The 13,690-nt window shown below is 40.5% G+C and overlaps 1 protein-coding gene across 2 annotated transcripts in view; it reads right to left on the bottom strand.

Moving 5' to 3' along the window:
• The window catches only part of CDC42BPA (CDC42 binding protein kinase alpha), a 3,351,611-nt gene that overhangs the window by 121,216 nt on the left and 3,216,705 nt on the right, over positions 1-13,690 (bottom strand). The window contains exons 36-37 of one of the 2 annotated variants that reach the window (XM_044059574.1): positions 12,832-12,853; positions 3,160-3,319 (exon numbers count right to left, since the gene is read on the bottom strand). In XM_044059574.1, the coding sequence (XP_043915509.1) occupies positions 3,160-3,319; positions 12,832-12,853 (182 nt within the window). Of the gene's footprint in view, positions 1-3,159; positions 3,346-12,831; positions 12,854-13,690 lie in introns of both variants that reach the window. The other variant, XM_044059584.1, reaches the window with a different exon arrangement.

Below are 13,690 nucleotides of genomic sequence, written 5' to 3'. Positions count from 1 at the left end.
ATAAATGAAGACAAAAACAAAGGCTATAGCATTAAATATGTTCACAAGCATGAATTGGTTCAGCAATACCCATATTTATGGGGGCACGATAAGATGAAATATTTAGGTATATGAATTAAAGAGGATTCCATTACAGAAGCATGAGATGAGACAAAAAATACTGACATCTAATAAGTGAATTACTGAATTTAAAACGGACACAGAAGTAGAGTTTAACATTATGTCTAAATACATTTTTGTAAAATGAGGCTAAAAGGCATGAAAGAAAGAACTGTGTGTACACTATGAACATATCCACATCACTAAGCAAAGCAACTAGATCAAGCAGTAAAAGACGTTCCTCATACCACAGACACTAATCTAACAATTCTAGACAGTTTTCCGTACGCAAAGTAAGCAAGTCACTATTTTCTATTTAGGTAATATATTAATGGTAGCTGGGTCATATTTTTGTTTCTTGCAAATATGAGTGGTCTATAGGAGACCTGTATGGCCTGTCTTCACTTTCTGGAAGTTATGAATCTTTGGCTTTCAACAATGTTTTGTTAATATCTTCAGAAGACTCTAGAAAAGTTTTAAAGATATTACAGTACTAGTTTTGAGGAAAGAAAATCTCACTCTGATAGTTCTATGACTAAGTCACTGTTTGAAATACTGCAATAGACGTAATTTCCACAGGGGAGAAGCAGACAAGAGGGACTGTTGCTCATCATTATCTGTGTCATAGCCAAAAGTGAAAAAAATAATTTGGTTACTCAACATTCTCTTCTTCAGATGAAGATGATGAAGATGATCATTACCATTTCATAGATGCTGAAGTTAAAGTGCAAATTAAGAAGACAGAAAGAAAGCATTATGGATATATTTTAGATGAACTTGGGCGGCACAGTGGTGCAGCGGTTAACGTTGTCGCCTCACAGCAAGAGGTTCTCCGGTTCGATTCTCGGCTGGGGTGCCTTCTGTGTGGAGTTTGCATGTTTTCCCTGTGTTCGCGTGGGTTTCCTCCGGGTACTCCGGTTTCCCCCCACATTCCAAAGACATGCATCTGGAGCATTTCTTCCCGGGCCTCCGGTGAAAACAGGCTCTGTGGAACCTAGTCGGACATTCCCGGTCAGCAAATGTTAAATAAATAAAAAAATAAAATAAAAAAAGATGAACTTCATTAGATGATCCTTATTAATATGACATGCAGTGGACTTACAATGGTTTGCTGCATTGTGCCTAACTCCTTCACTTCTCTGTAGCATGCTGCTGATAATCATTCAGAAGGTAGCAAAAGTACTATAGAGGGTACCAGGCTGGGGAAGGGAGTAGCATGTACAGGTAACATACAGCAGACCATTGGCCTTGCTCTGTGCCTTGCTACAGTATTATGCCTTTTTTCTTTTGTAAGAGTGAACAAGTGACTCAACCTACATTCTACTTTATTGTTGTGCACACAAGTGTGTGCGTGTGTGTGTGCACCAGTGCTGCAAAATTTACCTGCTTCTCTCCTTGAAATGATTCATGTTTTCATCTTGCCTACCTTTTGCAAGAATTTTCTTCTCCCTCAAGCAAAATCCACAGACATCAAGTCAGCATCATAACAGAAGGAAATTGGAAATAACATTTCCATTTTATATCCGTACTTTTCCACCTCTGAATTCTTTTCAGTTTTTCCAATCTCTGACATTCACCTTTACCAATATTCCTATTTTTTTTTTTTTTTTTACAAACAACATAATCCTAACATTTTAAAGTGACTTATTACAGCATGCATGAAAAAAAAACACAGCCCAGCAGTTCAGGACCCGTAATTAGCAGCTACTTGATCCAACTTGTTCCAACCAAGGTAAAATTACTGGCAACGGCCGAAAGGTCTTGGAAACGAACAGTTTTTATTAAAACAAAAATACTCCAAGCGCTTCCACCCATATATTATCGGGCTTTTTCAAGGAAAATCACTCAGCAACATTGTGCGCATCTTTAAATAAATTCATATTGATCACATGTTAGAATCAATTAATTAATTAGTGAATAGTCATTACATCTTAAAGAAAACTAGTATATGTATCAAAGTATTATTACAGCATGCCTTATTAACTCATTAAAAATACAATGCTTATTTTTCTATACTGTGTGCTGCCTCCAGAGTAAACCTAAACACACACACTCACACACACACGTGTGTGTGAGGGACAGCAAGTGTGGAATCCTGCCTACAAATTAACCTAAACACACATGCTCATACATGAGTGTGAGTGTGATTGACTGTGGAATCCTGCCTCTAAGTTAAACCTAAGCAAACACACACACTCATACACATGAGTGCGAGTGACAGTGGGTGTGGAATTCTTTGAGTCTACCTGCTTGCCATACTTGCAGTTGTTCATTAACTTTACTGACGATATTTTTGCTGTAAACTTTAATTATAATACATATAACTGTATCACCCAGTCAGGAGCCAAGTTATGAAAATCAAAATACCGTACAGCAAGCATAAAGAATCCTTACACTAACAAACACATACAAATATATATATATGTATGCTTGTGTGTGTGTGTGTGTGTGTGTTTATATATATATATATATATATATATATATATATATATATATTTATATATATATATATATATTTTTTTTTTAACAAGTTCATGAAAAACGAAACTATTTTTTCATTTTACCAGGCATCACCTACCTTAAGCATACAAGTCTCATACCCACATCAAGACAGTAATTTAGTATTCCGATGGCAATGCTCCAACTTGATAAGGTGAGCAGTGTTATAACACAGACTACATCAGACTACCACTGATATGACTCAGCTTAAAGTAAACTGAAACAAAAATTGATAACATCATCAGCTAAAATATGCAAACACGCAGCACCACACTAGCTGAAGATCAAACAGGAAAAGTAGCAATTTTGCAGCCAGACTCAGAATGGCATAACATGTTTTACTGCTACAATCAACAATTATCAATTAGTATAATACACATGGAAAACTGTGCAGAAAAAATCCATTACAAAACTTGTCAAATTATTAGTAGAAATCAAACAGAAATGCTTAATTCCTCAAACAACTGAAAAAAAATCATGTTAATCAAGTCCATACATAAATGTGCCTTGTTAGTTTGCACAATGTTAGTATGAGAAATGCATTCACAAATTAAGGCATACCCTTGGAATAAAGGAAGATGGTGTGCCAGGGACAGAACGCAGAGATGGGGAGTACGCAGAGAGTGTGGAATCATAATAGAGGAAGTTTTCAGCAGAATTGACAGTCATGTGATACACATGCTCAAAGTTGGTTGGTGAAGAGATCAGACGGAAATGATGACTATAAGGTGGGTATGGGGTGCCTGGCTAACAAAGTTAACAGAAAGGAAGGGAAAGTGAAAAATTAAGTATGAAACAGTTTCTACAGTGAAACAATAAAAATATAAACAGAGAAAGATGTGCAGGAAATAAAATGTTTAAATTGCACTTAGACAGCATTCCAGAAAACAAAAATGTCATGCTATAAATGAATCAGTATTACCAATGATGAAAGTAGAGTAGAACAACACTAAATACAGAAAGAACATTTCTATTAAGACTATACATTACAGTTCAGACTTTGTGGAAAGTGATTACCCACACCTTATTTATTTATTTGCAAAATCAAGCATTGTTGCTTAAAATGGGGAAAATAACTTGGCAAAACAGAGAAAAACACATTCAGAAAGAATATACTTACATATAGTTGTTACCTAAAATTTAGTAAGTTTACATGGATTTATAGCCATGTAAAACTACACTTTTTAAACTCATCATTTAAAAATGAAAGTAAAATATTAAAAAATAAAATGAAAAAAAAAAACAATGACCAAATTATTTCACAAGTTCAGTATCACCTGTAATGAATTATTATAACACAAAGCATTATTATTCTTCAGCCTAGTAATCTTCATCCCTTATGCTTCCTCACATTCCGCTCAATGTTGTAGTCTATAAATCCACACTTGGCAAAGAATACCACACCAGTGTCCTGATCAGGCCTCTTAATATAGTAGTACAGTAACTGAAATATATTTCACCATTCTGAGCAAAAAAAAAAAAAAAAAAACTTCCATCTTGACAAAAATTGCCTTGTTTCATAACTGTCTTCGCATTTGAGACGCACTGCATCATTATTATTCCTAACATTTACAAATAAAACTTCAAGTCGCACAGTGCCTGTGAATACATCATCTTTACACAAAGTGTAACCCACTATCATATAAAATAAATGAAACATAAAAAAAGCTTCATAAAAATCATAAATAAATATTATAAACCAACACTACCTTCATTTAATCACAAGTTATCTTGCCTTATAACGAATGAAACAAAAACAAGTTAAATGACCCTGACAGTTTACACCTCAAGATGGTCAAACTATCCCAAAACTGGACCTAATGTAATATCAGAATCTGAACTTCTAATTAACATCAGTAGCAATAACATAATCACATCAGTGTTTCCAGTGACCAAGTAAATAAGTCTCCCTGTCCATTGAATAAAACCCATATTCAATTAATGACTACTTCCAACCTAAATAAATGCATTGTCCAACAAGTTCAAAATCAAATATTCACCCAATATACAACCTGCATCAGTATATCATTTCAGAAACAGACACTCTTCCATTATCAGAATTTTTAACTTACGGCATTTTCAAAAAACTGTAAGTAACACAACATAAAAGTCAACTACTAATTTAAATTCTTTAGAATGCAGGACATCGAACAAACTGAATCTTGATCACGCTACTGTGGAAACATTACACTGTGCACACTGCAGTTTAGTAGCACCATCGAACATGACCAAAACTCCACGTGATATGCAAGCTCAACAAAACGCTGCCAAGGTTTGTTATAGTGGCACTTTTATTATTGGTCACTAGTGAACCATCATCATGACAATGACATCAGTGTCCAAAATCTTTTCAAGAAGTTCTACAAATTCTCTGTTCCCCTCACATAACTGGTAGAAAAAAGGCCATTTACTCTTTATGTTGCTCAGAGTCCAATATCCAATCCTGTCCTACTTCAACAATTTCACAAACTTTCCTAGGACTACAGCCATTGACTGACCAAAGAAGGAAATCGTCCTTGTAAACTATCACTGACTGAGCCGTGGTGAAAAGTTACATTCTTAATGGAAAAAAAATATATATTTTCAACACTGCTGGGAATGACAACTTGTACCTGAGCTTACACTGTATACATGTCTTTATGGTGTTCAAAACACAGACCCTTTGCTGCATAGTAATCTTTGCGTACTGATGATCCATCAATACTGGCCTAACTTCTGCCATCAACCTCTTCCCAGGCTGCCATAGCTGCATCAGAATTTACTGTTTTCATACCAGTCACAAACTGGACTAAAACCACTCTCATTTGACCATATGACCAGTGACATTTTTGTAAAACTAGTCTGCTGTGCCGTCTTAGTATTCACATATTGCAGACAATCAAATCCTTCTTCACTTTTCAGAACTTCACCGAGCTACAGTTTACACCTCCTGTCAGCTAGTGTAACCAACATTTCCTCAATATAACAGATTTGACTGCTCACTTCTAATGACCTACTTACCATATCTATCACTCTTAGCTGCAGTGGTAATAGAAAATTCTAATTCTCTTTTTCACCTGATGTCTTAAGCCGCTTTGCATATTAAATCAAAATCTAAAAAGAGGCATCCATTTGTTGTCAAACTGTTTCCACAGCATGAGCTATGTCCATTTTCCAGAACCCCATAACTGACAGTTACATACCTCAACAGATGAAAGCTCAACATTCACAAGGTGACCCCCTCATGATTCTTCTGATTATCCACAAAAAAATCACCTGCTCATTTTTCCGCAACTCTGAGGGCATTTTGTACATGACAGACAACTCTGTCATACCAAACTCACATCGTAAAACACTGTGAGGAATGACCAACCTTGTAGAATTACAAGAACTCCCCCATGACCACCCTCTTCTCAGGTGCATAAGTCATTCTGAAACCTAAAGATAATGCTAAAACTTGAAAGTGCCAAATTCGTTCTTTAACAAATGATGTCACAAAGGGATGGATGCATGCCATGTAGAAATGCTCTGTGACAATATATCAACACCTACTAACACTATACTACACTGTAGAGTATGGAGCTTGAAGAGAAACCTTATATATAGTAGTAATAAGAATTTCCAAGGTTAGGAATTTTTATCTGGCTAGTGAAAAAGTGCTTCACAACTGACTACTTATGATTAATGTTTAAAAAACATGCCAACATAACTGTTTTCAGCCTCTGTGACAAGCAAATGTTCTAAGAAGAAATGCAGCTTAGATTGGCACATTAAGTCCAACACCGGAACCTTGAACATACTATCTTCTTTACGTTCTTTGCAGTCTTGTCATAAAACATTTGTCTTCTTTAACTGTAAGCTCCATTCTCTGAAACTAGTAATGAGAATGAAGTGGAAAGGTTTGACTTTGACTATTAGAAGTTTGCTGGCAAAAGTTCTAATGCATATAAATCCAGCTTCAGTGACATGGAGTGACAGAACTCAGACAACAACCCATGCGATCCATGACTGATAAGTGCCTTGGATGTTTGTTGCAGCTGGAAGGAGGGAAGGATATGCCTATCTTTGAAGAGTGAGAGGGACAGCTTGGTACTAAAACCACAATCCCTTGAATGAGTGCAGCAATAAGAGGCAGTCCCCAGGACAGACATTAAGTCACTAAGCTGGTTCAGTGATAGCCTTCATCATGACTGCACAGAAGATTTCACCCAAATCAGAGAGGGCACAGTAGTCCTTAGAGTGATGCAGGTCATCTGTTCCTCTATTCAGGTGGAGGGGTTAGGCCTAAAATTAAAAAAAAAACTCACTGCTGAGATGCAGGTGAGAATTTAAATCATTGCTGACATTGCGTGTATGGCCGCTTCCTCCCAGCCACCTCCCACCCTCATTGGGAAATACTCCGGATAGGGAAGCAATAAGGAATGGCTGATACTGTAGTTTCGATGATAAGCAGGAGCAGCAGCAAAAAGCACATAAAAAAGGCTCTAATGAGTGGATAGGTGTACTACTGTACTCCAAAAAGGATAAGTAACAATGTGTCTGATCTGAATACTTGCATATTTTCAGAATATTCTTCACTGTCTGGATCAGTGTCTCTACTTGACCACCTCAATGAAGAAAGAAGTGGATTCAAAGTTTTCTGTGAGAATTTTTATGATTTTGTAAAACAAAACTGGAAGGAAAACTGCAGACCACTATCGGACAGTACTTGCTCCAGTATTCCATATTTAGAAAGTATGGATTTCAGGAGTGTTAGCACCAACTGTGTCATACTACATCATCCCTTTCCACAACATCAGAATTCTTAGAAAAGTAGTTTGCACATGACAAGTAATTACAACCATTGCAAGAAATGGATCAGTGCTGATCTTTGAATTTCATACAAAACTGGCTCCTCTTCTCGATTCTGATTCCTAAACATGCCACTTGGCCGACACTCAGGAATCATTTGCTCAGAATGCACAGATGTTTACCTATAGATGATGTCATGAGCTCTTTCTTGGCACTGTGTCATATATATTTGCAATTCATGTAGCTTCGACATTCAGTTGTGTAGCTGTGTAGAGATAATTACTTTACCATCCTTTAACATTCATCCTTGTACACAGCTCTACAAAAAAAGTACGGTTTGAGGAATGGATAAAACTGGTGAAACTGCTTAACCCTATCCCACCTCCATGATGACATCCCACAATAATGCAGTTCTAAGTCATCTCTTCAAGAAGTTTTCAGCTCTTGCAGCTTCTAAGTGATTAAATTATGACACATTCCAGAATATCTCTAGGGTTCACCTCTATGACGCTTTTTTTAAGTGTTGGTTTATTAACTACACTCCTTTACTTACAATAACACTCAGATTATATATATATATATATATATATATATATATATATATATATATATATATATATATAAAACAAAAAATCTTTCCAGTCTATGCTTAAATTGGAAAAGAAGAAGAAAAACACAACCTAAACCCTAATGGAACACCCTTCCTGCTTTTGTACATTTTTCTAACAACCCTCATCTTGCAAATTCTCCCATAAATTCCACTTATCAAATATCCTGACTTTTTTTTCCTAATTTCCACCCTGATCCTAATTTACCCTGCTTCAGTTCTGGCATAATTTCTCACATTTTGAGTTGAATCAGGTCAGGGTAAATCACTTCTATTTATGGGTGATCCACTTATTTGCCATCAACAAGATCAAAGGGGTCAACTGTTACTTATTTTTTTTTTTTTAATTTGTCCCTGGCTCCAATTAAGAAGGAACATTTCCCTTGTGAGCTGAATATCTGCTGTAAATATCTTACCCGACAGTTCTCCCAGGAGATATGCAACGGTGCATCTTTGATACCCATTCATATCTCCAGCAATAACTAGAAACCAACAAATTCATCTTGTACAGCTTCAAAGGGGTGCAAAAAGTACAGTTGTGTACACTTACCATAAATATAAATGTTTGAGTGTATTCACTGTTGCAGTCATCACATTTGGGTTATCTCTGCCAGGGTAGCCCTCAGTCGGCCCGAATACAAGAGGCTTAGTATTTCTGCATCGGTTGCTGTCACTCTGGGACTGACGTCAGTTCGTCAGTGGTATAAAACAGGCAGCCGACGTCATCACATCTGTTTTTCTTGCCCTAACTGTCAGGAGCTAGGTTATGGTGGAAGAACACCACCAGTAGAAAGTAAATACCAAAAATTCCTTGTAAGGAGAGAGAGAGCGTGAGAGAGAAGGGGAATGCAGGGAGGGAAACCAGGACTTCAACAGTGAATACACTTGAACATCTACATTTATGGGAAGTGTATACAACTGTACTATGTTTTTCGTGTTTCACTGTTGCATTCATCACATTTGGGTTGAATCCCAAAGCTGAAGTAAAGGGTGGAGGCAGTCAAGAAGACTGGGGGCTGGCTAGGATGCCCTGCAAGGTTGCAGTGGCAAAGCCTGCCCTGGATTTGGAGAAGATAGGCAGGTGGTAATGCTTGGTGAAGGTATGAACAGAAGTCCATATTGCAGCCTCCAGGATGTCCCTGGTGGGGACCCCTCTGAGGAAAGCTGCAGAGGTGGAAGTTGCTCCGGTGGAATGTGACCTGACCCCCTTGGGGGGAGGTTCTCCATGCTGTTTGTAGCTGAAATGGATGCAATGTGCTATCCATTTGGGAATTGTTTGTTTGGATACAGCCTTACCCTTTGCTCCTGCAGCAAAGCTGACTAGCAATTGATATCAGTTTTTCTAAAAGATTTAGTTCTGTCTAGGTAGAATATAAGCTGTCTGTGAACATCTAGAGAATGCAGAATCCTTTCCCCTTGTTTTGTGGGTTAGGGAAAAAGGTGGGCAAATGAATGGATTGGTTGAGAGCCACACTGAACACCACTTTTAGCATGAAGGATGGGTTAGTCCTGAGGGAGACCCTGTCAGCATTAAAAATGATGAAGGGCTCTACAGCCATAAGTGCTTGTAGCTCTGATACTCTTCTAGCTGACGTGATGGCCAGAAGCAAGGCTGTCTTCCAAGAGAGAGATTTTAACTCTGCTGAAGCTGCAGGTTCAAAGGGGGGCAGGGTGAGCTTTTCCAACACAAAGTTTAGGTCCCAAGCTGGGGTATGAGCTCTTCTGGATTAGCCCCTCTTAGGAACTGTTTGATGACAGGGTGCGAGAAAAGAGGTGGCTTGGTGCTGAAATGAGTAGAGATGGCAGAGGCATGAATTTTAATAGAAGAGAAGGATAGACCCTGGTCTGCCAGGTAATCCAGGATGAGAGGTAGGGTGGGCTGTGCCGTTCCGGCTCCCTTAGCATGGATCCAATTGCAAAACCTTTCCCACTTGTCAGCATAAGACTTTCTAGTGCTGGGGAGTCTGGCCTCACATATAACATCTAGTACTTGTTTGCTTAGACTGGTAGCTTGAGGGGAGGTCAGGGAATAAGCCAGGCTGCCAGATTGAGGGTCTGCAATTGGGGATGCATGAATTCTCCATTCCTCTGGGTCAGGAGGTTGGGATCTGAGGTAGGTGCCATGGTGCCAGGGGTGACAGGCTGTGCAGCAGTGGGTACCAGTGCTGTCGTGGCCAGTCTGGGGCAATCAGGGTTGTCCTCGGTTTTTCCTCCCTTATTTTGAACAGTACCCTTGAAATGAGTGGTAGAGGGGGAAATGCATAGCCCGAGAGGTTTACCCACTGGTAGGATAGAGCATCCACTTTCCAGGCCTTGCTGTGAGGTTCCCTGGTGCAGAATGTGCTGAGCTGATGATTGGAGTGGAAGGCAAAGAGGTCTACCTTCGGGGTGCCCCATTTCTGGGTTACAAGGGTGAAGGTTCTTTAGTCTAGCTGCCACTTGTGTGGGTCTAGCAGGTTTCTGCTTAGGTTGTCTGCCACAGCGTTTTAGAGAGCCTGGCAGGAATTGTGCTAATAGGTGTAGTTGCATGGCTGCAGCCATGTGCCAAAGGGTCATGGCGAGCCTGCACAGAGGATAAGAGTGGGTCCCTCCCTGCTTGTTGATGTACCACATCACTGTGGTGTTGTCTGTTCTGATCAGCAGAGGCCCTGGGGAGAGTAGGGGTCTGAAAGCTGTCAGGGCGTGCTGAACAGCTAACATCTCTTTTTGGTTGATGTGCAGATGTATTTGATTTGGGCTCCATTGGTCTTGAATGCACCTGCCAGCCAGGTGTACACCCCAGGCATAGTCTGATGCATCTGTGGTGAGGGTCTGGGCGGCGTGGGATAGTGAGAAGGAAAGTCCCTTGTTGTGGTAGCATGCTGCTGCCCACCAAAGAAAATCTTTCCTTAGACAAGGTATCACTGGTATAAGAGTTTCCAGGTCTTGACAGTGCTGACACCAAAGGCTTTTTAGGTACCATTGTAGTTTCCTCATATGCAGTCTGGCATATGGAATGAGTAGAATGCAAGAAGCCATAAACACTAGATAACTGGGTCCTGGTGGCTAGTTGAGAGAAGTAGGTTGTCAGGTAGGTTTGTTTTTCTGGTGTAAGGAATGCCATCTGGGATGCTGTGTCCAGGCTTGCTCCCAGGAATTCAATTTTTTGTGTGGGTACTAGTTTTGATTTATTTTCGTTGAAAGTATACCCCAGGGAGGTCAGTAGGTCCTTTACAAAGGTCAGTAGGTCCTTTACAAAGGTCAGGTGCTTTAGTAGCTTTTCCTGACTGTCTGCCTGAATCAGACAGTCGTCTAAGTATGGGTAAATTTGAATATTTCTTTGTCTGCAAAAAGCAATGGCGGGAGCCAGACATTTTGTGAAAACTCTGGGAGCAGTGGATAAGCCAAAGGGAAGCACAGAGAACTGAAAGTGCAGTGATCCTGCTCTGAAACGTAGGTTTTTCCTGCATGATTCCCTGATTGGGATATGTAGGTAGGCCTCTTTTAGGTCTAGGGTGGCTAACCAAGCATCCTTGGAAAGCATAGGAAGAAGCTGCTGGAGGGTGAGCATTTTGAATTTTGGTATCACCAGAAAGGTGTTTAGAATGGAGAGGTCGAGGATGGGGTGCCATATGCCCTCTTTTCTAGGTACCAGGAAGAGTCTGGAGTAGAAACCTTGGCCTATCTGTTCTGCAGGAATATGCTCTATTGCCCTCATAGAGAGGATGGAAAGGACTTGCTTTTTGGCCTCTGCTCACTGGTTTGGGGGAATATCTGGGAACCATTTTGGGGTTGGCAGAGTGTGAAAATAAAATATGTATCCATGGGACACTATGTTGAAGACCCAGCGGTCATTGGTAATGGTGGCCCAGTTGCTTGCATGGAAGGAGAGTTTTCCTCCTAGGGGCAAGTGCAGGTGGGCAGTGGGAGGGGATGGAAGTGTAAAGTCATTGTGAGCTTTTACCATAGGGGGGTGGCTTTGCACTCCCTGGTTTTGAAGAGGAGGAACTCCATTGCTTAGATCTCTGCATTCCCTGGGGCTGTTGTCTGGGGGGCCTGCTTCCCCTGGGTCTGGGCTGAGCTGACCGGGAGAGGGGCAGGAAAGGAAAGGACCAGTGCTTGGAGGGACAATGCCTACTGAACCTCAGTGGCTGGACCTGTAAGAAGTCTTTAACTGTCTGCATACATTTAGCTTTTTCTTCCATCTTTGTTAGGACCTCTTCTACCTTGGTGCCAAATAAGTTGCCTTTGTGCAAGGGTGTGTCCAATAATTTGGATTTGACATGGTCTGGCAAGGTCTGTTCCTTAAGCCAAGCATGTCTTCTAAGTACAGAACCAGTGACTGCTGCCCTGCAAGATGCTTCTAGGGCGTCAAATCCACATTGTAAGGTGTGCTTAGTTACTTGACTTGCAGAATGCATTAACTCTTGTAACTCTTTATTTTCTGCACAAGCAGGGAAAGAAGATATTTTTTGTTTGAGGAGTTCCATGGTATGTTGCTGATATTTCACCATATGGAACTGACAATTTAATGCTCTAACAGCAAGAAAGAATAGCAGAGGTGTATACTTTCTTACCCCATCTGTCTAATGCTCGGGAATCCCTATCTGAGGGGGCGGGATTCTTAGCTGAAGTTGCTTTGATTCCTTTAGGTCTTTGAGAGATGACTTCAGGGTCACCAGAAAGATTTTTGAAAAGAAATTTGTGAGACTCAGGGACTCTATAGTACCTGTCAGGTTCTTTGGGAGCAGGAGGGAGGATGTCAGAGGTCAGACTGGGATTCCATAAAAACATCATCCACAACATCCAGGACAGGAGGAATGGCCAGAGGTCTGTGCTGTGGAAGATCTAAGAATTTCCTGAGTCTCTTTTTTGACTGAGGATAACTGGAAATGCTCCCTTAAAGTATGTAGGGTTTCCCCAAAGGAAAAGTCCTCGGGTGGAGAGTCTGAAGGGATGGATTCCTCTACATCAGAATCCTCATAAGCAGAGAGGGGTTGCATATCTTCATATTCAGATGCATCAGAGTCATCGAACTCCTGCTCAGATAAAACTACTGGGGACAAGTCTCTTTTTCTTTTGGAAAGGGTAGCCTGGCTTCCCCTGATAAGCAATATAAGGTCTTCTGCCATTTTAAGCATTTGAAACTGAGGCAAGGAAGCAGGAGCCTGAACTTGGGTCGTCGTTTTTTTTGGGTGTGGTTCATACCCTGGGCCTTAGAAACTCGGTAGTTTTCAAAAGAACTGTAGATGCGAAAGTAGTTGTTGGTCTGTGTTGAGTATCAGTAGTGCAAAGCATTTCCTCGGAAGCTGGTGCCTGCTCAGCAGCTCCGGACCCATCCAAAGTAGAGACATCCGCAGGATCCTTAGTCGAAGAAGAGTCTCGCGGCATACCAGACTCTGAAAAGGTCTCGGTAGTGGCCTGCGAATCCACAGAAGTGGGCATCAGGGGATGCGAAAGCTCCTCACTGAAGACCAGAGAACTGATGACTAACTTAACAGAAGCGTTGTAGGGAGTTTTGGACCTGTACGGCCATTCTCTGTCTTTATCCTTACGTTGTTTTCGGAAGATCAGTTGTCGGATGGCTTACCGAAGCCATATTGGAAGCCGAGGATTGAGAGCGAAAATATCGAGCTACAATAAGGGCCCGAAGACATATAGTTCTTGCGTTGAAAAAAGCACAAAAGCGACAGCGGGGGACGTCGTGGTCTGGGCTTAAACAAGTGATGCAGTAGA

This window comes from Protopterus annectens, chromosome 1.part2, assembly GCF_019279795.1.
Source record: "Protopterus annectens isolate FY-2018-M chromosome 1.part2, PAN1.0, whole genome shotgun sequence".
NCBI lineage: Eukaryota > Metazoa > Chordata > Ceratodontiformes > Protopteridae > Protopterus > Protopterus annectens.
Note: the sequence above shows the minus strand (reverse complement) of the source record. Positions and strands in the feature narration are given on the sequence as shown.